At 43.5% G+C, this 25,392-nt stretch overlaps 2 protein-coding genes across 7 annotated transcripts in view; both read left to right on the top strand.

The window, feature by feature from the left end:
• The window catches only part of LOC139557336 (E3 ubiquitin-protein ligase MIB2-like), a 108,346-nt gene that overhangs the window by 2,885 nt on the left and 80,069 nt on the right, over positions 1–25,392 (top strand). For 2 of the 6 annotated variants that reach the window (XM_071372012.1, XM_071372010.1), the window contains exons 2-3: positions 13,661–13,704; positions 24,909–25,310. In XM_071372012.1, coding sequence (XP_071228113.1) covers positions 13,661–13,704; positions 24,909–25,310 — 446 coding nt within the window. Of the gene's footprint in view, positions 1–6,444; positions 6,920–7,929; positions 8,075–13,660; positions 13,705–24,908; positions 25,311–25,392 lie in introns of those variants that run through there. The other 4 variants (XM_071372015.1, XM_071372014.1, XM_071372011.1 and 1 more) reach the window with 4 other exon arrangements.
• LOC139557339 (anoctamin-7-like) overlaps positions 1–25,392 on the top strand; it is a 262,338-nt gene that overhangs the window by 167,840 nt on the left and 69,106 nt on the right. The gene's annotated exons all lie outside the window — the stretch shown is intronic.

Below are 25,392 nucleotides of genomic sequence, written 5' to 3'. Positions count from 1 at the left end.
ACGCGCTAATAGCATTTCAATCGGTTACGTCACTTGCTCTGAGACCTGAAGTAGGGTTTCCCCTTGCTCTGCAATGGCCGCGGCTTTTGTGGAGCGATGGGTAACGACGCTTCGTGGGTGTCAGTTGTTGATGTGTGCAGAGGGTCCCTGGTTCGCGCCCGTGTCGGGGCGAGGGGACGGTCTAAAGTTATACTGTTACACATATTTCACCTGAAACTTCCAGAGTCTATTTTGATCACGGTGTGGTCTTGCGTGTCTGTCGGTCTCTTGCAGAGGACTAGTTGTGTAAATGCACTCTTTTTAAATCTAATCGGTTTATTGGTCGCGTGCACAGATTTTCAGATGTTATCGCAGGTGAAATGCTTGTTTCTAGCTCCACTATTGCAGTAATGCCTAGCAATACAATATAAAACAATACACATGCATAAGAAAGAAATTAAGAAATATCAGCACGAGCAATGTCAGTCTGGAATACACTGATCTGAACAGTTTGTTGAGGGCTGACAGTTGTCACCCACTTCCCTTGAAAAATAGTTTGCCCTACAGCCAATTCTGTCGAATCAAAAGAATTTGCAAAAAGCAATCAGATTGACAGAAATATGGCTGAGACGCAAAGAAAGTTCACGGAGAGGGGGTACAAAAATGATCAGATTAATATTGCCATTGAGAAAATTCAAAACAAAACGAGACATGACCTTTTTCAAGGGCAGTCTCGCAAAAAGACGCATTCTTGCATTCTAACTACCCGCTATTCAAAGCGCTCTGAACAAATTAAGGGAATCGTTCACAAACATTGGCACATTCTAAAATCCGATGATAGTCTTGGTAATGTGTTTTCGGACCTTCCCTTGGTCGTATTTTCGCGGGGCAGAAATCTCAGAGACCAATTGGTACCCTCTGATTTACCACCCCAAGATAATCCTGAACAACGTCTATTTGCGCCCCTACTGGATGGAAATTACAAGTGTAATGGCTGTGCTCAATGCAATGGCACTTATAAATGCAGATCATTCAAACACCCACAAACAGGGAAATTGATCCCAATCAAAGGTGTTATTACGTGCTCCACTAAGGCAGTTATTTATCTTATAATTTGTCCTTGTGGTAAAAATTATGTGGGTAAAACAAAGCGCGAATTAAAAGTACGTATCTCAGAGCATCGTAGCACCATTAGGTGCAAAAACTTGACTTACCCAGTTGCGGCTCACTTTTTGGAGGCAGGCCACTCGATTTCGTCTCTGCGTTATATTGGCATTGAACATGTCACCCTCCCTAGGAGAGGGGGTGACCTTGATAATTGATTGTTAAAACGAGAGGCTGCCTGGATCTTTAACTTAAAGACCCTTGCTCCCTTCGGTCTCAACGTAGACTTTGATCTGAAGCCATTCTTGTGATTATTGTGACTTTGCCATTGTAATTGTTTGTAAGCTTGTGTAGTCTAAAATGAATCTATGATCGTATGCTATCCATTTGTTTTTTGTATGCTGCTCTTTGTATGCCATTTTAATATTTGAGAATTAACCAATGATATTAGGCCACTCTTGGCCATGATTACAGACACCTGTGTGTCTTTTGACACTATATAAACGAGTCATCCCGCAGTGTTTGTGATTATACCCTGGTGAAGACAGCTTGGCTGTCGAAACGTTGGTAATTACATTTTTGCGTCTGAGCTCCTAGAGTATGCGGCTCTCCTTTATTTTTAAGTCTGGAATACAGTGCCTTCAGAAAGTATTGACTTATTCCACATTTTGTTGTTACAGCCTGAATTCAAAATGGATTAAAATGTTTTTTTTCTCACCGATCTCCCCTTAATGACAAAGTGAAAACAACATGTTTTTAGAAATTGTAGCAAATCTATTGAAAATGAAATAGAGATCTCATTTACATAAGTATTCACACTCCTGAATCAATAAGAGCTTTCCACACCTGGATTGTGCAACATTTGCCCATTTATTATTTTAAAAAGCTCTGTCAAATTGGTTGTTGATCATTGCTAGACAACCATTCTCATTTACAGGGCTGTAGTGGAGCAGGTTGAGAGCTTCAAATTCCTTGGTATCCACATCGCCAACAAACTATCATGGTCCAAACACACCAAGACAGTTGTGAAGAGGGCACGACAAAGCTTATTCCCTTTCAGGAGACTGAAAAGATTTGGCATGGGTCCTCAGATCCTCAAAAAGTTCTAGAGCTGCACCATCGAGAGCATCCTGACTGGTTGCATCACTGCCTGGTACGGCAACTGTAGTGCCTTGCGGTCAGAGGCCGAGCAGAGGGTAGTGTGTACGGCCCAGTACATCACTGGGGTCAAGCTTCCTGTCATCCAGGACCTCTATACTAGGCGGTGTCAGAGGAAGGCCCTAAAAATTGTAAAAGACTCCAGCCACCCTAGTCATAGGGTTGTCCAAAAGGCTTCTTAACAGCTTCTACCCCAAGCCATAAGACTCCTGAACAGCTAATCAAATGGATACCAAGACTATTTGCATTGTCCCTCTCCCCCCCACCCCCTCTTTTACGCTGCTGCTACTCTGTTTATTATCTATGCGTAGTTACTAACTCTACCTACATGTACATATTACCTCGACTAACCTGTGCCCCCGTACATTGACCCTGTACCGGTACCCCCTCTATATAGCCTTGTTACTTTTATTTTACTGCTGCTCTTTAATTATTTTGTTTATTTTATTTTTTACTTATCCATTTTTTTACATAACACTTATTTTTCCTAATTGCACTGTTGCTTAAGAGCTTGTAAGTAAGCATTTCACTGTAAGGCCTACAGTTGTTGTATTCGGTGCATGTGACAACATTTGATTAGATTTTTAGGTCTTGCAATAGACTAGCATCAAAAAACCTTTTTTATGCAATGTGGCTGACGCAACAGATCAGAACGCACATGGTAGTAGGCTATAAGAGCAAATGTTCCATTAGCGGAAAACACCATTATCAAAAGTGACCGCAAATGCAATTATGCTTGTAATACTTTTATAATTTTCACCATTAAAAATGCACCTTTATCTTCCCCAAACTTGAAACTCACGCGCTGCTTATGTATGCCAGTTAGGCTCTACACCCCTTGTAAAGTGGATTAATGAGCTTAATTTTAAGAAGTTATTTGGCCACTTTAGTTGTCTTATTAAAACATTTACCTTGTCCAGGTCGGATAGGGCAGCGCAATGTTGATTACGTTGTCTGTGGATCTGTTGTAGTGGGTCTAGGGTGTCGGGTAAGGTGGAGGTGATATGATCCTTAACTAGCTTCTCAAAGCACTTCATGATGACAAGTAATTTTGTTCAGTTACCTTTGCTTTCTTGGATACAGGAACAATGGTGTACATCTTGACGCAACTAGGGACAACAGACTGGGATAGGGAGAGATTGAATATATCCGTTAACACTCCAGCCAGGTCTGCACATGCTCTGAGGACACGGCTTGGGATGCCGTCTGGGCCGGCAGCCTTGCGAGGGTTAACACGCTTAAATGTCTTACTTACGTTGGCTACAGAGAATGCAAGCACACAGCATGGGCCCACGTCGCCGGCTCAATGTTTTCCTCAAAGTGGGCGAAGAAGGAGTTTTGCTTATCTGGGAGCGAGGGCCTGTGTCTGCGACGTGTCTGTGAGGTGGCTGGCTTTCCCTTTACAATCCATGATTGTCTGGAGTCCCTGCCACATGTCTTGTGTCTGAGTCGTTTTGCCTCTTTGATTGCCTTAGAGGTCATAGCTGGTCTTTTTGTACACGTCCATGTTCCCAGTCACCTTGCCATGGTTAAATACGTTCTCACTTTGTTTTGCACGAATGCTACCATCTTTACAAGTTTTTTGGTTTGGATAAATTCTAATCGTCAGTGGGAACAACATCCTCTATGCACTTCCTGATTTAACCCAGTCACCGAGTCAGTGTACGTACGTTGATACTATTCTCAGAGGCGACCAGGACATTTCCTAATCTTGAGTCATAGATTCTGATTTTCGGTTGTGTTTTCCTCTGATTTACTTCATTAAAGTCCCCAGCTACAATAAATGCTGCCTCAGGATGTGGTTTGCACAAAGCCCAGTGTAGTTCCTTGAGAGACGTCATGGTGTCGGCTTGGGGGGGAATATACACGGCAGTGACGATGGTCATTCGGGAGGTAAAGCGTGAGGTAATTGCGTCTGCATTTCATTATTCCAGATTGGGAGAACAAAAAGACTTGAATTCCTATACGTTACCACAATCGCACCCTGTCACACCATGAGTTGTTAATCATGAAACATACCACTCAACCTTTGTTTTTATTGAATCATTATTTCTTCCTGTCTGCGCGATTGACCTGTCCTATCTAGTCCTGAGTTGGCCTGCCTTGCCTGTTATATGGATGACAAGACTGGCCTTGTTTACGGACATAGAACAGAGCAGCAGGCTTCATTATTAGAATTAGTCTGCTGTGTGGTTCACCACCACCCCCTTATCATTGGCTATTTGGCAATAGGAATGTCAGCTGCATGTGAGTCGTTCCATGTAATTTCAGCAAGCCATGACACCCACCATCTCAGATTGTTCTGAAATCGTTTCTGTAGATTAACATTGTATGGTCATCCTCACAATTCAAGCTAGTCCTTCATTAAAGCAATTCAGTTTGTCCTTCTTTAGGCTTAATCTGTGTTCAAGAAATGGCCCCTAAAAAAGGTCTGGATTAGTTACTGTTAGACCATTCTTGGTGAACAAGCAGAACATTAGGCTACAGCAGTTCTAATGGTTTCAATGTTATGGTCTTCAATGATAAAAGTCCCAAACACACACTGTAGTGTTTTACAATGGTGATGATATTGGCTTCTATTAGAGCTGTCACAACATTTTAGTCCCTAGACCATTTCTCCATCAACGTTTTGGACTAGGAAAAGTCTTCATATGAGAATTGCACCATAAGGATAGCCCGCTCAGAGAGCTACTTGTTGGACTATTCGAGAAGAGTTTGGGTTGAAGCCTTAGGTTGGTAAGAGAAGGACATATTGAATTGCTTTCATGGAGGACTGGCTTGAATTGTGAGGATGACCACACAACGTATTTGAATAATGTGCCAAATCTATTAGGTTTCTACCCAAAGTTGCAAAGGAAATGTTGTTATCTATTTAACAAACACAATAGTGTAGTGGTATAGCAGGAACGGCTGCATTTAGTAGTCAAAACCAGGTACATTCACTACTTTCAATCTGTAATTTCTCAACGGGGGGAAAAAAACAGGGAATACATTACATTACATGGTATGTAGAGGCAATACTACAAGCCACAGCTTCATACTAGTTGTCAAACATAGAGAACTGATACTGGTTGTTGGGGTGGAATTGGCATGAAATGTGACGGGGTCCGTGGAGGGATTTTTGGGGCGATTCCTTTGTGTCTTACTCATTGGTAGGAAGAAGTTTGGTCCAAATCAGATGTTGGGTACTATATTTATTTAATATTACCTGAATCCTATAAATTAAAATAGCCAATTTGGGTGCAATCAATTAGCTTAATTTCTCAGAGATCAACTTATATTTCAACAAAATAATGTTGCAGGAATTCTAATCACATCTGTTACTAACTATATAAACGATTTCAGAACAATCTCAGATGGTGGGTGTCAATCCTCTTTCTTGTGCTTTTTGAGGTGGAACTACCCAGTAGCCTGTTCATGTGACTGTTTGTAGAATGACTGGCTGCAAAATGTACTGTCTTGTTCATGCCCTCCACAGCTGTGCCCACATTACTGAATTACTGTCCATGACCATGTGCTGTTCAAAGCGTGAGAACAAACACACACACATTATTCCCATTCCTCTTCCACTTCCCTGACTATACCTCCACACACACAGTATTTATTATTACAGTATTAATGATTGCTAAATATTGCACAATTTAAGCTCTTGCCCCCCAATCCCTCCTTCCGCAAAACAAATGTAAATATTGGACTATAAATTGTGCCTTCCTCTATTATACTTGTGCTAAAATGTTTATTCTACTGAGCCATTTACTTTATGCTTGTATTTATTAATTTTATTTCTTATTGTTGCATTATCGAGAAGGAACATACAAGGAAGCATTTCGTTGGAAGGTGTATACCATGTATATCCCGTACATACAACTAATTTAACTTGAAACACACACAGGTCTACTCACACTCCATGATTGAAAATTGGAACCATGGCAGGTGCTCATTCATAAAGTCCCCTTCCATATGGCCCCTTTTCTTCCCCCCAAAAGCACAACCCCTCTCCAAACACATTGCCCCCCCCCCCCCCCCCCTCCTCTCGCTGCCCCCCCCCCCCCCCCCCCCCCCCCCCCCCCCCTTATCTGTTCTTTGCCCATCTGTTCACTGGCAGCAAAGACAGAGAGAGGTGTCCCTGGGGTATGGAAAGGAAGGCTGTGCAGCACAGTGTGTAAAATGCGCACGCGCACATGTGTGTTGATGAGGGAGAACACGGATTTAGCAGCCGAAGAGAAACCTGTCCGTGTGTGTACGTGTGCATGCATGAGCGCAGGTCTGAGTGCGCTGCCTGGGCAGCCACTTTCCCCGCTGCCCTCCTCCGATAATCCCTGCTGACACGGCGCACAAAGGACTAAACGCTGGCCGCATCCTCCAGGAAGGCCCTCTCCACTCTGCCTGTCTGCCCTCCAGCTCTGATTACCCACACAGAGGCTGAATACAGGGAGGATGCTGCTGCCGTAACGCTGCCTGCCTGCGGCTACATAACCTCTGGTTCACTGTCCACCACAGCATAGGGCTCTAGCTCCAGGATCCCCTCCCCCCCTCTATCTCACTGGAGGTGTTCCAGGAGGTGCTGTAGAACTCTGTCCTCACCATCTTGTGCAGATCTGAGGCTGCCGCCTCCTCTCCTACCCAGTTTTTGTGTCTCTCGGCTTGCTGACTGTGCCGCACGCGTCTATTCCAACAGGTAAACCTACGAACCGAACCACAAATATGTAGCAGTACTGCAATATTTAAATACATTTTCACTAGTTTCAGGGTGATATGAGAATGCTATCTGCACATTCTGACAGTAAGGTTATTCCTTATCACATTTCTGGTAATACAGTGGCAATGCATGTAGCCTATTGCTTTTACTGTTGCTATAGCTATTAAATTGTTTTGGTTTGAATGTTCACAAAAATTAAGGGAGTGTATTTTTGGTAACATGGCAGTAACCTGGAAACATTTGTTTTTTTCACTCTGAAATGGAACGTGAAGACTTATTTTATTTATTGGTAAATATGACAACTGCCTCATTTGCGTTAGGGGACATAGAAAGGGCAACCAGTGAAATATTTGCATGTGCACAAAGACCGTAGCAATTTAACCAATACTACAATGGCTACACTACTACGATTGTGCAATATGTAGTTGGAAACTATAGTAAAGCCAGCAGATAGGCTTGGCCAGGCAGGCGCTACCTTCTACAATTGTGTAACAGGCTAGTGATAACACGTTTTTGGATGTGGCAGAATATTTTATCAAGACATGTTTGCAGAGCTCTAGTTTGTTGTTTGAGATTGAGGTGCCAAAACTGTGACATATTTAGCGTTAGACTCATTTCTCACATGAGGGGTAGTCTATTTGATCATACATAATAAGAGTCTTGCCCAGCTATGATAATACTTTTACACTGGTAATTTTATTCCCCTGAACATTTTGGTTGATCTAAGCACCTACTGTAAATGTTCAAAGCTACTGTTGTAACCTATCAGTGTTGAATGCATTTAATGATACGGGATTTAAACAGGGCAATTGCTACACCCCTTCAACATATTTTCACAGAAAACTGTATTTCTTTACATTGTTTGTCACAGATAGTGAGTCCAGTATGTTCTGTCCTTGAAAAATAGACTAAAAACGGGTAGTTCCAAAAACACAGAGCAAAGTTCACCGCAAAACAAATAGGAGAGATACTGCTGGAACATATTTATTCCCCTGTTAGCAGGATGACTGGTCCATAGTGCTAAGTTAGTCACATTGACAAGGCACTGACACAGCACAAAGCTGCTCATGGTGTCCTGCGACTCTGGAATACAGCTCTTCAAGATGTTCAGGAATGGGCTGAAGATCATGGGAAGTGAGTTTACTTCTCTCTCTTTAAGTGTACAAACTACTGTAGCTCACTGTTGCATTATTTAGAGTAATAATGGTATACTCAGTAGGAGTGGGTACTGTTCAAGCTTCTGTTGAGATTTGTGTTTAGGTCTGTTATGTGGTTTGTGAGTGGTTCAGAAGCTCTCTGATGTGAAAATTAGACACTCATTTGCCTAGGCGACATTGTAGAAGTTTGTGTAGGTAATCTGTAATGTCATACGGTAACAAAACTTTTTCTGATTGGGGATGAGGGGAGAAATTGGACTGTGTCAGTTATAGTAATAATTTGAACATTTTGTTACGTTAAAGCCTTTTGCTAAAAATACATTACCCTCGTCAATCTACACACCATACTCCATAATGACAAAGCGAAAACGGGGTTTTAGAAATGTTAGCAAATTTATTTAAAAAATCTGAAATACCTTGCTTACGTACAGTACCAGTCAAAAGTTTGGAAAAACCTAAGGGTTTTTCTTTATTTTTACTCATTTCTACGTTGTAGAATAATAGTGAAGACATCAAAACTATGAAATAACACATATGATATCATGTAGTAACCAAAAAAGTGTTAAACAAATCAAAATATATTTCAGATTCTTCAAAGTAGCCAACCTTGACAGCCTTGATCACAGCTTTGCACACTCTTGGCATTTTGAAAATAAGGCTGTAACGTAACAATGTGGAAAAGGTCAAGGGATCTGAGTACTTTCCGAATACACTGTATGTATGTGTGTGTACATATACACTACCGTTCAAAAGTTCAGGGTCACTTAGAAATGTCCTTGTTTTGGAAAGAAAAGCATTTTGTTTTTGTCCATTTAAAATAACATCAAATTGATCAGAAATACAGTGTAGACATTGTTAATGTTGTAAATGACTATTGTAGCTGAAAAAAAATAATAATAAAAAAAAAAAAAATCTGGAATATCTACATAGGCGTACATTTACATTACATTTACATTTAAGTCATTTAGCAGACGCTCTTATCCAGAGCGACTTACAAATTGGTGCATTCACCTTATGATATCCAGTGGAACAACCACTTTACAATAGTGCATCTAACTCTTTTAAGGGGGGGGGGGGGGTTAGAAGGATTACTTTATCCTATCCTAGGTATTCCTTAAAGAGGTGGGGTTTCAGGTGTCTCCGGAAGGTGGTGATTGACTCCGCTGACCTGGCGTCGTGAGGGAGTTTGTTCCACCATTGGGGTGCCAGAGCAGCGAACAGTTTTGACTGGGCTGAGCGGGAACTGTACTTCCTCAGAGGTAGGGAGGCGAGCAGGCCAGAGGTGGATGAACGCAGTGCCCTTGTTTGGGTGTAGGGCCTGATCAGAGCCTGAAGGTACGGAGGTGCCGTTCCCCTCACAGCTCCGTAGGCAAGCACCATGGTCTTGTAGCGGATGCGAGCTTCAACTGGAAGCCAGTGGAGAGAGCGGAGGAGCGGGGTGACGTGAGAGAACTTGGGAAAGTTGAACACCAGACGGGCTGCGGCGTTCTGGATGAGTTGTAGGGGTTTAATGGCACAGGCAGGGAGCCCAGCCAACAGCGAGTTGCAGTAATCCAGACGGGAGATGACAAGTGCCTGGATTAGGACCTGCGCCGCTTCCTGCGTGAGGCAGGGTCGTACTCTGCGAATGTTGTAGAGCATGAACCTACAGGAACGGGTCACCGCCTTGATGTTAGTTGAGAACGACAGGGTGTTGTCCAGGATCACGCCAAGGTTCTTAGCACTCTGGGAGGAGGACACAATGGAGTTGTCAACCGTGATGGCGAGATCATGGAACGGGCAGTCCTTCCCCGGGAGGAAGAGCAGCTCCGTCTTGCCGAGGTTCAGCTTGAGGTGGTGATCCGTCATCCACACTGATATGTCTGCCAGACATGCAGAGATGCGATTCACCACCTGGTTATCAGAGGGGGGAAAGGAGAAGATTAATTGTGTGTCGTCTGCATAGCAATGATAGGAGAGACCATGTGAGGATATGACAGAGCCAAGTGACTTGGTGTATAGCGAGAATAGGAGAGGGCCTAGAACAGAGCCCTGGGGGACACCAGTGGTGAGAGCACGTGGTGCGGAGACAGATTCTCGCCACGCCACCTGGTAGGAGCGACCTGTCAGGTAGGACGCAATCCAAGCGTGGGCCGCGCCGGAGATGCCCAGCTCGGAGAGGGTGGAGAGGAGGATCTGATGGTTCACAGTATCAAAGGCAGCCGATAGGTCTAGAAGGATGAGAGCAGAGGAGAGAGAGTTAGCTTTAGCAGTGCGGAGCGCCTCCGTGACACAGAGAAGAGCAGTCTCAGTTGAATGACTAGTCTTGAAACCTGACTGATTTGGATCAAGAAGGTCATTCTGAGAGAGATAGCAGGAGAGCTGGCCAAGGACGGCACGTTCAAGAGTTTGAGAGAAAAGAAAGAAGGGATACTGGTCTGTAGTTGTTGACATCGGAGGGATCGAGTGTAGGTTTTTTCAGAAGGGGTGCAACTCTCGCTCTCTTGAAGACAGAAGGGACGTAGCCAGCGGTCAAGGATGCGTTGATGAGCGAGGTGAGGTAAGGGAGAAGGTCTCCGGAAATGGTCTGGAGAAGAGAGGAGGGGATAGGGTCAAGCGGGCAGGTTGTTGGGCGGCCGGCCGTCACAAGACGCGAGATTTCATCTGGAGAGAGAGGGGAGAAAGAGGTCAAAGCACAGGGTAGGGCAGTGTGAGCAGAACCAGCGGTGTCGTTTGACTTAGCAAACGAGGATCGGATGTCGTCGACCTTCTTTTCAAAATGGTTGACGAAGTCATCAGCAGAGAGGGAGGAGGGGGAGGAGGATTCAGGAGGGAGGAGAAGGTGGCAAAGAGCTTCCTAGGGTTAGAGGCAGATGCTTGGAATTTAGAGTGGTAGAAATTGGCTTTAGCAGCAGAGACAGAAGAGGAGAATGTAGAGAGGAGGGAGTGAAAGGATGCCAGGTCCGCAGGGAGGCGAGTTTTCCTCCATTTCCGCTCGGCTGCCCGGAGCCCTGTTCTGTGAGCTCGCAATGAGTCGTCGAGCCACGGAGCAGGAGGGGAGGACCGAGCCGGCCTGGAGGATAGGGGACATAGAGAGTCAAAGGATGCAGAAAGGGAGGAGAGGAGGGTTGAGGAGGCAGAATCAGGAGATAGGTTGGAGAAGGTTTGAGCAGAGGGAAGAGATGATAGGATGGAAGAGGAGAGAGTAGCGGGGGAGAGAGAGCGAAGGTTGGGACGGCGCGATACCATCCGAGTAGGGGCAGTGTGGGAAGTGTTGGATGAGAGCGAGAGGGAAAAGGATACAAGGTAGTGGTCGGAGACTTGGAGGGGATTTGCAATGAGATTAGTGGAAGAACAGCATCTAGTGAAGATGAGGTCAAGCGTATTGCCTGCCTTGTGAGTAGGGGGGGAAGGTGAGAGGGTGAGGTCAAAAGAGGAGAGGAGTGGAAAGAAGGAGGCAGAGAGGAATGAGTCAAAGGTAGACGTGGGGAGGTTAAAGTCACCCAGAACTGTGAGAGGTGAGCCATCCTCAGGAAAGTACTTATCAGTGCGTCAAGCTCATTGATGAACTCTCCAAGGGAACCTGGAGGGCGATAAATGATAAGGATGTTAAGCTTGAAAGGGCTGGTAACTGTGACAGCATGGAATTCAAAGGAGGCGATAGACAGATGGGTCAGGGGAGAAAGAGAGAATGTCCACTTGGGAGAGATGAGGATCCCAGTGCCACCACCCCGCTGACCAGAAGCTCTCGGGGTGTGCGAGAACACGTGGGCAGACGAGGAGAGCGCAGTAGGAGTAGCAGTGAGCTAGCGTACAGAGGCTCATTTATCAGGAACCATCAGTCCTGTGTTCCAATGGCACGTTGTGTTAGCTAATCCAAGTTTGTCATTTTAAAAGGCTAATTGATCATCAGAAAACCCTTTTGCATTTATGTTAGCACAGCTGAAAACTGTTGTTCTGAATAAAGGAGCAATAAAACTGGCCTTTAGACTAGTTGAGTATCTGAAGCATCAGCATTTGTGGGTTTGATTACAGGCTCAAAATGGCTGGAAACAAAGAACTTTCTTCTGAAACGCATCAGTCTATTCTTGTTCTGAGAAATGAAAGCTATTCCATGCGAGAAATTGCCAAGAAACTGAAGATCGTACAACGCTGTGTACTACTCCCTTCACAGAACAGTGCAAACTGGCTCTAACCAGAATAGAATGAGTGGGAGCCCCCGGTGCACAACTGAGTAAGAGGACAAGTACATTAGAGTGTCTAGTTTGAGAAACAGACGCCTCACAAGTCCTCAACTGGCAGCTTCATTAAATAGTACCGGCAAAACACCAGTCTCAACGTCAACAGTGAAGAGGCGACTCCAGGATGCTGGCCTGTTCTAGGGACAAAATTAGTTCTAGGGACAATTCATTTGACCTCATGGCATGGTATTTGCTCTGACATGCACTGTCAACCTTGGGACCTTTTATATAGACGTGTGTGCCTTTCCATATCACGTCCAATCAATTGAATTTACCACAGGTGGACTCCAAGTTGTAGAAACATCTCAAGGATGGTCAATGGAAACAGGATGCACCTGAGCTCAATTTCGAGTCTCATAGCCAAGTGTCTGAATACTTATATGAATAAGGTATTTCTGTTTTTTATTTTTAGTACATTTGTAAAAGTTTCTACAAATCTGTTTTCGCTTTGTCATTATGGGGTATTGTGTGTAGATTAACGAGGACAATTTTTTTATGTAATCCATTTTAGAATAAGGCTGTAATGTAACGAAACGTGGAAAAAGTCAAGGGGTCTGAATACTTTCTGAATGCACTGTACTTACATGCATACAAATAGGAACTCCAGTTGGGTCTCGACCACTGGTATCATATGAACACGCATAAGACATGGCTAAATTTGTATAATTGCAGGAAATTGGCTTTAAAGCTGTAACATTTTCTCTGCCACATGGCAAAATGTGTAGAATTTCAGGAAATGTCTCGATGCCAACAAGGGGTGTGAACAGTATAACAGTTTGGGGTCTCATGGCTTGCAAAGTGGGGGTTTGTTGTAACTACTCTGATAAATGACAATATCCAGTCGGACCTTAGCAACCTAGGACATTTGTGTGACCGGACCTTCTCAAATAGTACTTGAGTAACCCTGATGTATAGCCTAAATTTGGATGACGGAATAACCATTTCACTGTCTGTGCACCCCCCATTGTAGTGTTGAATTTGCCTCGTCTAACATTCTATTGTGTTAGTCCCACTTTCTAGAAAGTACATTCTTTATTCCTGTTGGAATATGTCTTCTGTCACTGGTTCAATGTAAACGGTCAATATTTGTCTTGAACAGTAAGCTATACCAAATCAAAAACAAGGGAAGTCATGAACCTGAAATTGTAAATGGCAAATTAAGTTTGTCCAGGTCATTTCCATGTAAAAGGACCCATGAGCACCAATATGTGAAGTCCATAGGAGCATGTCAAATTGGGTATCAAATGAAAGCTGTCTCTATTTTGGAGAAATGAAGGCACATGTACATTTTTCAACCATTTTCCATCTTAAAAATTATGAATAATCAAAGGCTTTAATTTCAGGTCAAACAGATGGAAGGAAAACATACCAGAAAAAGCCTTAAAAGGTATTTGAAATGCATTAAAACACAATAGTGTTGAAGTAAAGACTTCAGCCACCTACCATCAACACTTATATTTAATTTGAGATTTTTTTTCTAACTTCTGTAAATTTAAGAAACATTTCCTTAATTCCGTTACCAAAAACCCACATCTTTAAGATATTTTCTAATTTCTCTCCCTCATGAGGGAGGATCATGAAGGTTCACAGAAGTAACGGTATACCTATCAATTTGGTTATAGTGTTTTTACTGATATCAATTTTGTTTATGAATTATGGGATTAAAACTCGTTGCGTTAATGGCATTTCCCAACATTTCTGCAATTCGATTGGCTACAATGGGAACTCATAGTAGTGGCAAACCACTGTTTAGTTTGGACAGTACATTCAAGTAGAGTATAGCACAGTAGAGTACAGTAAAGAAAAGAGTATAGTGATGTAGAGTACAGTACACGAGTTGAGTACACTAGTGTACTGTGTTAAACTGTATTCTACTGTGCTGTACTGGTACTCTACTGAGCTCTACTGTGCTGTACTTTGATGTCCAAAGTTGTGAAACATCTATGATTGGTTCACATTTGGTCTGGTCTGGACCAACCCAAATTTGATCTTGTTTGGAGGCAGATCTCATTAAAATAATAGCCAGTGTGTAGAATAATACCCAAATATGCAAATGAGGATATTTGCATATTTAGACCTTTTTGTGTACCTATTTAGGATATATCACAATGAAGAGAATGACATTCATATCCATAATTATGTATCTCTGTATAGTACAGATCAGGGACGCATGATGAAATTCCTTTAACGCAATTCCGTTACTGGATGTAAATCCACTTCACCTATTGTAGTTCAATAACCAAAATATATTTTTTTCAAAGTCAATATGTCATGTCATAGCTGACAGTCACATGTTGAATTTTAATTTGGAGTAGATAAGTTTATTAAAATCCTTATTAAACATTATAGGCAACTGTAGGTTTATGCAATTTTCAAAGCAAGTACCTAGCCTATTTCTATCGATATAGGCCTACCTACTTCAAGATATGTGTATGCATAGACCTATATGATGAAATACATTATTAGCCAGAGAGAATGTGCATTACCCACATTTTTACAGCGGTCTAGATGTACTGTAGATGGTCATCAGATGTTAGTGATAGAATAGGATAACATGGCCGTTTAGGCACTCAATCCTACATTTACCAGTGGTTCACATATACCGTTGAAATGTTAGTCAAGTCAATCAAATTTTCACAATAGCATATGGGACAGATATGGCATTTTCTGTCTGATATTTGTTGTTATAGACGGGCAAAAAATCTGAAAGTGTTAATTTCTGTTTAGGAAAATTTGAATATTTCGCTATTGATATATCCGTGTCCACTTGCCTTCAGCCGATGCACTTGCCTCTTATGTAATGCTTAGAATTTTGGGAGAGGCCCACTCTCTTTGTGAAGTGAGCGATTGATTAGTAATGTTTAGGATTCATCCACCTATACAGGGTTGGAGACTTGGGTATGTGTCTTGTGCACAGTTATCAGAAAATTGCCCTCAATTTAGATGTTGCCTACTTGTATTACTGATTCTCTTCTCAATAAACACCTAGAGAGTATTACGTTGGAGGTAATTCTGTGTCCGACGGTGTGTGTGGTGACGTTGGCCTCACAGATAGGTCCTTAGCGGATGTGTGACAGAGGCCAGTCCATCTGTTATGAGGAGCAGAGCTGCTTATCCGCTCTTAGCCCTCAGACACAGATTGGCAGAGATTGCTCCCAACAGGTGGCCTACCCGGGGCCCAGTCCACCCCAGGGAGGACTGTTAAGGCACCCTGTCTGGCTACCACCTCTGTCTCCCTGCACATGCAACTGCAGCCCCCTGTTGGGCACACTAAATATGGACTGCTGTGTTGGTGTTAAGTTTTGGCTTGCTTGCGCTCATGCTCGCCCACAGTGCATTCGTAAAGTATTTAGAATCCTTGACAAAAAAATATTTCGTAGGCAATCTACACACAATATCCCCTAATGACAAGGCAAAAAAAACATTTAGTTGATTTTTGGTAATTTTATTAAAAAAATAAAGAACAGATAATACCTTATTTACATAAGTATTTAGACCCTTTGCTATGAGACTCGAAGTTGAGCTCAGGTGCATCCTGTTTCCATTGATCATCATTGAGACGTTTCTACAATTTGATTTGAGTCCACCTGTGGTAAATTCAATTTATTTGGACATGATTTGGAAAAGCACACACAGTTGACAGTGCAAAAACCAAGCCATGAAGTCCAAGGAATTGTCCGTAGAGCTCCGAGACAGGATTGTGTCAAGGCAGAGATCTGGGGAAGGGTACCAACAAATGTCTGCTGCAAAGAAAGTCCCCAAGAACACAGAACACAGTGGCCTCTGTCATTCTTAAATGAAAGAAGTTTGGAACCACCAAGACTTACTAGAGCTGGCCGCCTGGCCAAACAGCAATCGGGGGAGAAGTGCCTTGGTCAGGGAGGTGACCAAGAATCCGATGGTTACTCTGATAGAGCTCCAGAGTTCCTCTGTGGAGATGGGAGAACCTTTCAGAAGGACAACCATCTCTGCAGCACTCCACCAATCAGGCCTTTATGGTAGAGTGGCCAGACGGAAGCCACTCCTCAGTCAAAGGCATATAACAGCTCACTTGGAGTTTGCCAAAAGGCATCTAAAAGACTCTCCGACCATGAGAAACAAGATTCTCTGGTCCGATGAAACCAAGTTTGAACTCTTTGGCCTGAATGCCAAGCGTCACGTCTGGAGGAAACCTGGTACCATCCCTACGGTGAAGCATGGTGGTGGCAGCATCATGCTGTGGGGATGTTTTCAGCGGCAGGGACTGGGAGACTAATCAGGACTGAGGGAAAGATGAACGGAGCAAAGTACAGAGCGGTCAGGATCACAGACTGGGGTGAAGGTTCACCTTCCAACAGGACAACGACCCTAAGCACACAGCCAAGACAATGCAGGAGTGGCTTCTCTGAATGTCCTTGAGTGGCCCAGCCAGAGCCCGGACTTGAACCCGATCAAACATCTCTGGAGAGACCTGAAAATAGCTGTGCAGCAAACGCTCCCAATCCAACCTGACAGAGCTTGAGAGGATCTGCGAAGATGGTTGGGAGAAACTCCCCAAATACAGGTGTGCCAAACTTGTAGCGTCATACCCAAGAAGACTCAAGGCTGTAATCGCTGCCAAAGGTGCTTCAACAAAGTACTGAGTAAAGGGTTTGAATACTTATGTAAATGTGATATTTCCGTTTTGAATTTTTTATAAATTCGCAAACATTTCTAAAAACCTGTTTTTGCTTTGCATTTATGGGGTATTGTATGTAGATTGCTTTAATCCATTTTAAAATAAGGCTGTAGCGTAACAATGTGGAAAAGGTCAAGTATGATCTTTGTCCCTATTGGCAGTTGCAAACCGTTATCTGGCTTTTTTATGATTGTTTTGGAGTAGTGGCTTCTTCCTTGCTGAGCGGCCTTTCAGGTTATGTCGATATAGGACTTGTTTTACTGTGGATATAATAATTTTGTACCTGTTTTCTCCAGCATCTTCATAAGGTCCTTTGCTGTTGTTCTGGGATTGGTTTGCACTTTTCGCACCAAAGTACGTTCATCTCTAGGAGACAGAACGCGTCTCCTTCCTGAGCGGTATGACTGCTGCGTAGTCCCATGGTGTTTATTCTTGCGTACTATTGTTTGTACAGGAGAACGTGGTACCTTCAGGCATTTGGAAATTGCATCCAAGGATGAACCAGACTTGTGGAGGTCTACAGTTTTTTTTCTGAGGTCTTGTTTGATTTCTTTTGATTTTCCCATGATGTCAAGCAAAGAGGCACTGAGTTTGAAGGAAGACCTTGAAATACATCCACAGGTACACCTCCAATTGACTCAAATGATGTCAATTAGCCTATCAGAAACTTCTAAAGCCATGACATAATTTTCTGGAATTTTCCAAGCTGTTTAAAGGCACAGTCAATTTAGTGTATGTAAACTTCTGACCCACTGGAATTGTGATTAACTGAAATAATCTGTCTGTAAACAATTGTTGGAAAAATTACTTGTGTCATGCACAAAGTAGATGTCCTAACCGACTTGCCAAAACTATAGTTTGTTAACAAGACATTTGTGGAGTGGTTGAAAAATGAGTTTTAATGACTCCAACCTAAGTGTATGTAAACTACCGACTTCAACTGTAGGTACATGGAGGGTGATTATATATATATTTTTTCTCTTTTGTGGCGTATCTTCTCCTTTCCCTAATCTCCAATTATTTCTTCATCCAGGGTGCATCTCAGTAATTTCAATTATCCTAGACCATCTATTTCTCCTGGTTTCTTATCTTGTACTGTATTCCTAGCTGGAGTGATCTGAAAGAACTGCCAGGTTATCTGCCTTATTGCTTTAACCTCTCCAGTAGATCAAAAGGAGACGAGGACAGGAAGCTACTTTAGACTGACACAGGCTTGCTGAATTGTCTTTCTCCATTCTGATTGGTTTATTCTAAACCAAACTAGGACACAACTGACAGTGAAGTAGTCCAATTTGTGTCGATCCATACACAGAGAGAGAGAGAGAGAGAGAACAGGAGTTATGCGAACAGAGGGCAATGGAAAATAATGGAATGGGACGTTGATGTCTTCCTGTTTGCATGCACACAAACCCTGTGACAGTGAATTGTGGAGCGATGGTAATTAGTTGGTGCCCAGGAGTGTCTGTGGACTGAGTTAGATGACTGGCCAGAGTTTTTAATCCAGTGAAAGCAGCCTAAACTGTAATTTTGGGGCTGGAGAAAGAGAGTATGAGCAGCCTTCTTATTCCCTATCTAATCCCCCCACTCCATATGTTTTCACGCTAAAGCAGATACCTTTAATACACAAATGACATAACCATACAAATATAATTTAAAAACATTTATAATCATTTTGTTTTGCCTATTGCTGCAGGATTAAGATGGATTTAGGCCTATACTAAACAACGTAACTTGATACTTATCCTGTGATTTTAGACTGAATTAGACAAAAAGAATGATATGAACTGAGTTCGGTCCACATTGGCATCGGTGGTGTCACTCAGAGTGAATGAATGTTGTTTGTAACCGTGAAGCCTCCTAGGTAGTGTTTTGTGCGTGGGTAGAACTAGCCTAATATTTGCAGGTTCTTTCTGTTATTGGAAGCTGTGAGTGTGAAATAGTCTTTTGAGTGAGAAGTAGCGACAATTTAAAGGAATAACTGTCCGAAATTCTGTGGGTTAGAAAATTGCATCAAATTTGAGTGTTTAAGATTCCAATCCATTTCTGACAGGCCTATGTTTTTATTAGACTCGCCCTCACACACATGCACACAAAATTCTGTAGGCTGTTACATAAAGGCTACAAGCCCACAGTAGGCAGCCCAGGCAGAGGAGGAGGATGCAGAGAGACAGGCTGATATAGTGTGCTCCATCCACATCTACAGGTGGATGGACTGCCTGCTTCTATCTATGCAGTCGCTCTCCCTAGATTCCTCTGTAGACACAGACCACCGAAGCAGCATCAAATAATGCTACCACCAACATGATCAACAGAAATCAACCAAAGCCAAACGTGTTGGCCGAGGGACAACCGAGGTAGGCTTCCCCCGCCTCAACAATAGTAGTTAAACCATCGATGAATAGCATTTGTGAATTAATTGACCGTTAACGTGCCTTAGCCTCTTTGGTTGTGGCTGTGTAGACGGTCTGTTGGATCTAAGCATGCGTCCTCGAGGAAGATGCGGAGGGTTGAATATCAGTCAGTGTTTCAACAACCAGTCATTCCTCCTTGAAGAGCAATGCTATGTAAGACGGGCTAAAGTTGGCCATGTAGGCAGTCTGCCCGGTTGGCTGACTGATTGGAATACCTCTCTTTGGAGGTTCCTGCCTTTCTGCTGACTCAGTCCACATGAATATAGGCTTCCTTCCCGTGTTTGTTGGGTTTTAAGCCATGCTACATGCCATGGCTTCATGATGAGGGCATGCCTGTATAGCTGTTGTGTGGTAGACTGTGTGTGGCTGCTGTGTCAGGTCAGGGGTAGAGAGTAGAGCAGCGGGGCATGTTAGTGGTGTCTAATGTCCAGCTGCTCCTCTCTGAGTTAGCCCATGTCACAGCATGGTGCTCAGTGAATGTTCCAGGAAGGATGGCGGAAAAAACAATCAGAGCTTCAGTACTCGGGTTAATAAGACCTAAGACTTTTTTTCTGCAGCTTCACTGACTGTGTCCTTCAGCAGTCATCGACTAAAACGCACAGTATCTCTGGGATGAGTGTTGAGCATCATGGTTTTAGGGCTTAGTCTCACTGCTCTTTTAAAATGTTGTAAAGATCATAAAATGATTAAGCAATGAAGTGGCGGTGAATAGCTTATTTACAGAAAAAGCTGCTTGGCAACAATTACTATTTGTCACAATGAAAGCTCACATTCCGGTTCTCATTTTTTTTATTAACATTTTATTTAACCAGGTAGGCCAGTTGAGAACAAGTTCTCATTTACAACTGCGACCTGGCCAAGATAAAGCAAAGCAGTGCGACAGAAACAACAACACATAGTTACACATGGGATAAACAAACGTACAGTTAACACAATAGAGAAATATATGTACATTGTGTGCAAATGTAGTAAGATTAGGGAGGTAAGGCAATAAATAAGCCATAGTGGCGAAATAATTACAATTTAGCGTTAACACTGGAGTGATAGATGTGCCGAGGATGATGTGCAATTAGAGACACTGTGTTGCAAAAGAGCAACAAAAAAAACAATATGGGGATGAGGTAGTTGGGTGTGCTATTAACAGATGGGTTGTGTACAGGTACAGTGATTGGTAAGCTGCTCTGACAGCTGATGCTTGAAGTTCGAGAGGAAGATATAAGTCTCCAGCTTCAGTGATTTTCGCAATTCGTTCCAGTCATTGGAGAACTGGAAGGAAAGGCGGCCAAAGGAGGTGTTGGCTTTGGGGGTGACCAGTGAAATATACCTGCTGGAGCGTGTGCTACAGGTGGGTGTTGCTATGGTGACTAGTGAGCTGAGAAAAGGCAGGGCTTTACCTAGCAAAGACTTATAGATGACCTAGAGCCAGTGGGTTTGGCGACGAATATGTAGCGAGGACCAGCCAACGAGAGCATACAGGTCACAGTGGTGGGTAGTTAATGGGGCTTTGGTGACAAAACGGATGGCACTGTGAGAGACTACATCCAATTTGCTGAGTAGAGTGTTGGGGGCTATTTTGTAAATGACATCGCTGAAGTCGAGGATCGGAAGGATAGTCAGTTTTACGAGGGTATTTTTGGCAGCATGAGTGAAGGAGGCTTTGTTGAGAAATATGAAGCCAATTTCTAGATTTAATTTTGGATTGGAGATGTTTAATGTGAGTCTGAAAGGAGCGTTTACAGTCTAACCAGACACTTAGGTATTTGTAGTTGTCCACATATTCTAAGTCAGAACCGTCCAGAGTAGAGGTCGACCGATTATGATTTTTCAACGCCAATACTGATTTATAGGAGGACCAAAAAAAGCCGATACCGATTAATCGTCTGATTTTATTTATTTGTAATAATTACAATTACAACAATACCGAATTAACACTTATTTTAACTTAATATAATACATCAATAAAATCAATTTAGCCTCAAATAAATAATGAAACATGTTCAATTTGGTTTAAATAATACAAAAACAAAGTGTTGGAGAAGAAAGTAAAAGTGCAATATGTGCCATGTAAAAAAGCTAACGTTTAAGTTCCTTGCTCAGAACATGAGAACATATGAAAGCTGGTGGTTCCTTTTAACATGAGTCTTCAATATTCCCAGGTAAGAAGTTTTAGGTTGTAGTTATTATAGGAATTATAGGACTATTTCTCTCTATACCATTTGTATTTCATTAACCTTTGACTATTGGAGGTTCTTATAGGCACTTTAGTATTGCCAGTGTAACAGTATAGCTTCCGTCCCTCCTAGCTCCTACCTGGGCTCGAACCAGGAACACATCGACATCAGCCACCCTTGAAGCAGCGTTACCTATGCAGAGCAAGGGGAACAACTACTCCAAGTCTCAGAGCGAGTGACGTTTGAAACGCTATTAGCGCACACCCCGCTAACTAGCTAGCCATTTCACATCGGTTACACCAGCCTAATCTCGGGAGTTGATAGGCTTGAAGTCATAAACAGCGCAGTAGCTGCTGGCAAACACAGGAAAGTTATGTTTGAATGAATGCTTACGAGCCTGCTACTGCCTACCATCGCTCAGTCAGACTGCTCTAACAAATCATAGACTTAATTATAACATAATAACGCACAGAAATACGAGCCTTTGGTCATTAAAATGGTCGAATCCGGAAACTATCATTTCGAAAACAAAACGTTTATTCTTTCAGTGAAATACGGAACCGTTCCGTATGTTATCTAACGGATGGCATCCCTAAGTCTAAATATTGCTGTTACATTGTACAACCTTCAATGTTATGTCATAATTATGTACAATTCTGGCAAATTAATTACGGCCTTTGTTAGGAATAAATGGACTTCACACAGTTCGCAATGAGCCAGGCGGCCCAAACTGCTACCCTGACTGCTTGCACGGAACGCAAGAGAAGTGACACAATTTCCCTAATTATAAGAAATTCATGTTAGCCGGCAATATTAAGTAAATATGCAGGTTTAAAAATATATACTTGTGTATTGATTTTAAAGAAAGGCATTGATGTTTATGGTTAGGTACACTGGTGCAACGACAGTGCTTTTTTCGCAAATGTGTTTGTTAAATCACCGTTTGTCGAAGTAGGCGCATCGATTATATGCAACGCAGGACACGCTAGATAAACTAGTAATATCATCAACCTTGTGTAGTTAACCAGTGATTATGTTAAGATTGATTGTTTTTTATAAGATAAGTTTAATGCTAGCTAGCAACTTACCTTGGCTTCTTGCTACCCTCACGTAACAGGGAGTCAGCCTGCCACACAGGCTCCTCGTGGAGTGCAATGTAAGGCAGGTGATTAGAGCGTTGGACTAGTAACCGGAAGATTGCAAAAACGAATCCCCGAGCTGGCGGGGTAAAAATCTGTCGTTCTGCCCCTGAACAAGGCAGTTAACCCACCGTTCCTAGGCCGTCATTGAAAATAAGAATGTGTTCTTAACTGACTTGCCTAGTTAAATAAAGGTGGATTTTTTTATCGGCAAATCGGTGTCCAAAAATACAGATTACCGATTGTTATGAAAACTTGAAATCGGCCCTAATTAATCAGTCATTCCGATTAATCGGTCGACCTCTAGTCCAGAGTAGTGATGCTAGGTGGGCGGGCTGGTGCGGGCAGCGATTGGTTGAAGAGCATGCATTTGGTTTTACTAGCGTTTAAGAGCAGTTGGAGGCCACGGAAGGAGTGTTGTATGGCATTGAAGCTCGTTTGGAGGTTTGTTAACACAGTGTCCAAAGAAGGGCCAGATGTATACAGAATGGTGTCATCTGCATAGAGGTGGATCAGAGGTTCACCAGCAGCAAGAGCAACATCATTGATATATACAGAGAAAAGAGTCGGCCCGAGAATTGAACCCTGTGGAACCCCATAGAGACTGCCAGAGGTCCGAACAACAGGCCCTCCGATTTGACAAACTGAACTCTATCAGAGAAGTAGTTGGTGAACCAGGCGAGGCAGTCATTTGAGAAACCAAGGCTATTGATTCTGCCGATAAGATTGCTGTGATTGACAAGGTTGAAAGCCTTGGCCAGGTCGATGAAGACGGCTGCACAGTACTGTCTTTTATCGATGTTGGTTATGATATCGTTTAGGACCTTGAGCGTAGCTGAGGTGCACCCATGACCAGCTCGGAAATGAGATTGCATAGTGGAGAAGGTACGGTGGGATTCGAAATGGTCAGTGATCTGTTTGTTAACTTGTCTTTCAAAGATTTTAGAAAGGCAGGGCAGGATGGATATAGGTCTAGAGTGTCTCCCCCTTTGAAGAGGGGGATGACCGCGACAGCTTTTCAATCTTTGGGGATCTCGGACGATACGAAAGAGGTTGAACAGGTTAGTAATAGGGGTTGCAACAATTTTGGTGGCTAATTTTAGAAAGAGAGTGTCCAGATTGTCTAACCCAGCTCAATTCACATATGGTGTCCAGGGCACAGCTGTGGGCTGAGGGAGGTCTATAACAAGCAGCAACGGTGAGAGACTTATTTCTGGAAAGGAGGATTTTTAAAAGTAGAAGCTCGAACTGTTTCGGCACAGACCTGGATAGTATGAGAGAACTCTTCAGGCTGTCTCTGCAGTAGATTGCAACTCCGCCCCCTTTGGCAGTTCTATCTTGTCGGAAAATGTTGTAGTTGGGAATGGAAATTTCAGAATTTTTGGTGGCCTTCCTAAGCCAGGATTCAGACATGGCTATGACATCAGGGTTGGCGGAGTGTGCTAAAGCAGTGAATAAAACAAACTTAGGGAGGAGGCTTCTGATGTTAACATGCATCAAACCAAGGCTTTTATGGATACAGAGGTCAACAAATGAGAGTGCCTGGGGAATAGGTGTAGTGCTAGGGGCTACAGGGCCTGGGTTAACCTCTACATCACCAGAGGAACAGAGGAGGAGTAGGATAAGGGTACCGCTAAAAGCTATAAGAACTGGTCGTCTAGTGCATTGGGATCAGAGAAGAAAAGGAGAAGATTTCTGGGCGCGGTAGAATAGATTCAGGGCATAATGTACAGACAAGGATATGGTAGGATGTGAGTACAGTGGAGGTAAACCTAGGCATTGAGTGACGATGAGGGAGGTTGTGTCTCTGGAGGCACCAGTTAAGCCAGGTGAGGTGTCCGCATCTGTGGGGGGTGGGACAAGAGAGCTATCTAAAGCATGTTGAGTGGGGCTGGGGGCTCTACAGTGAAATAAAACAATAACTAACCGAAACAGCAGTAGACAAGGCATATTGACATTAGGGAGAGGGATGTGTAGCCGAGTGATCATAGGGTCCAATGAGCAGCAATAAGTGAGTCAGGGAGCCGTTCGGTAGTCGCTACTACGCTATGTGAACGGGAGACCCAGCGATTCAGAAAGCTAGCGGATGGGTCTTCGGCGACATCGCGACCGAAAAGCCTGTTGAAACCACCTCGGACGATTCACACTTTCTGTAGTAGACCTCGCCCCAACTGATTTTGTATTTTTTTTCTTTTCTCTCTTTCTCCCCTCAGTCACCCCTAATCTGGTCCCGGAGACCCTGGTTCCACCTGTGGTGCCTACCCTGCCCTCGGCGCGGGTCCGGCCTGCCCTGCACAGGCCCCGTAGGCGCAGCAGCAGCGGCAACAACAGCAGCAGCGGAGGTGACCCCACCAGGCCGTGGCCCTCGGGCCTGGCAGGCCCCAGAGGAAGCATGGAGGTGGGCATGCGCGTGGTGCGTGGCCTGGACTGGAAGTGGGGGAACCAGGATGACGGTGACGGCCACGTGGGCACGGTGGTGGAGATCGGGCGGCAGGGTAGCACCACCACACCCGACAAGACGGTGGTGGTGCAGTGGGACAGCGGCACGCGCACCAACTACCGCACAGGCTACCAAGGCTCCTACGACCTGCTGCTCTACGACAACGCCCAGATCGGTGAGCACTGAGCCCTGATCACCCCACCACAGGTTTTTAAACACATATAAGTTACACTATATATACAAATGTATGAGGACAG

Source organism: Salvelinus alpinus, chromosome 28, assembly GCF_045679555.1.
Source record: "Salvelinus alpinus chromosome 28, SLU_Salpinus.1, whole genome shotgun sequence".
Lineage (NCBI taxonomy): Eukaryota > Metazoa > Chordata > Actinopteri > Salmoniformes > Salmonidae > Salvelinus > Salvelinus alpinus.
Note: the sequence above shows the minus strand (reverse complement) of the source record. Positions and strands in the feature narration are given on the sequence as shown.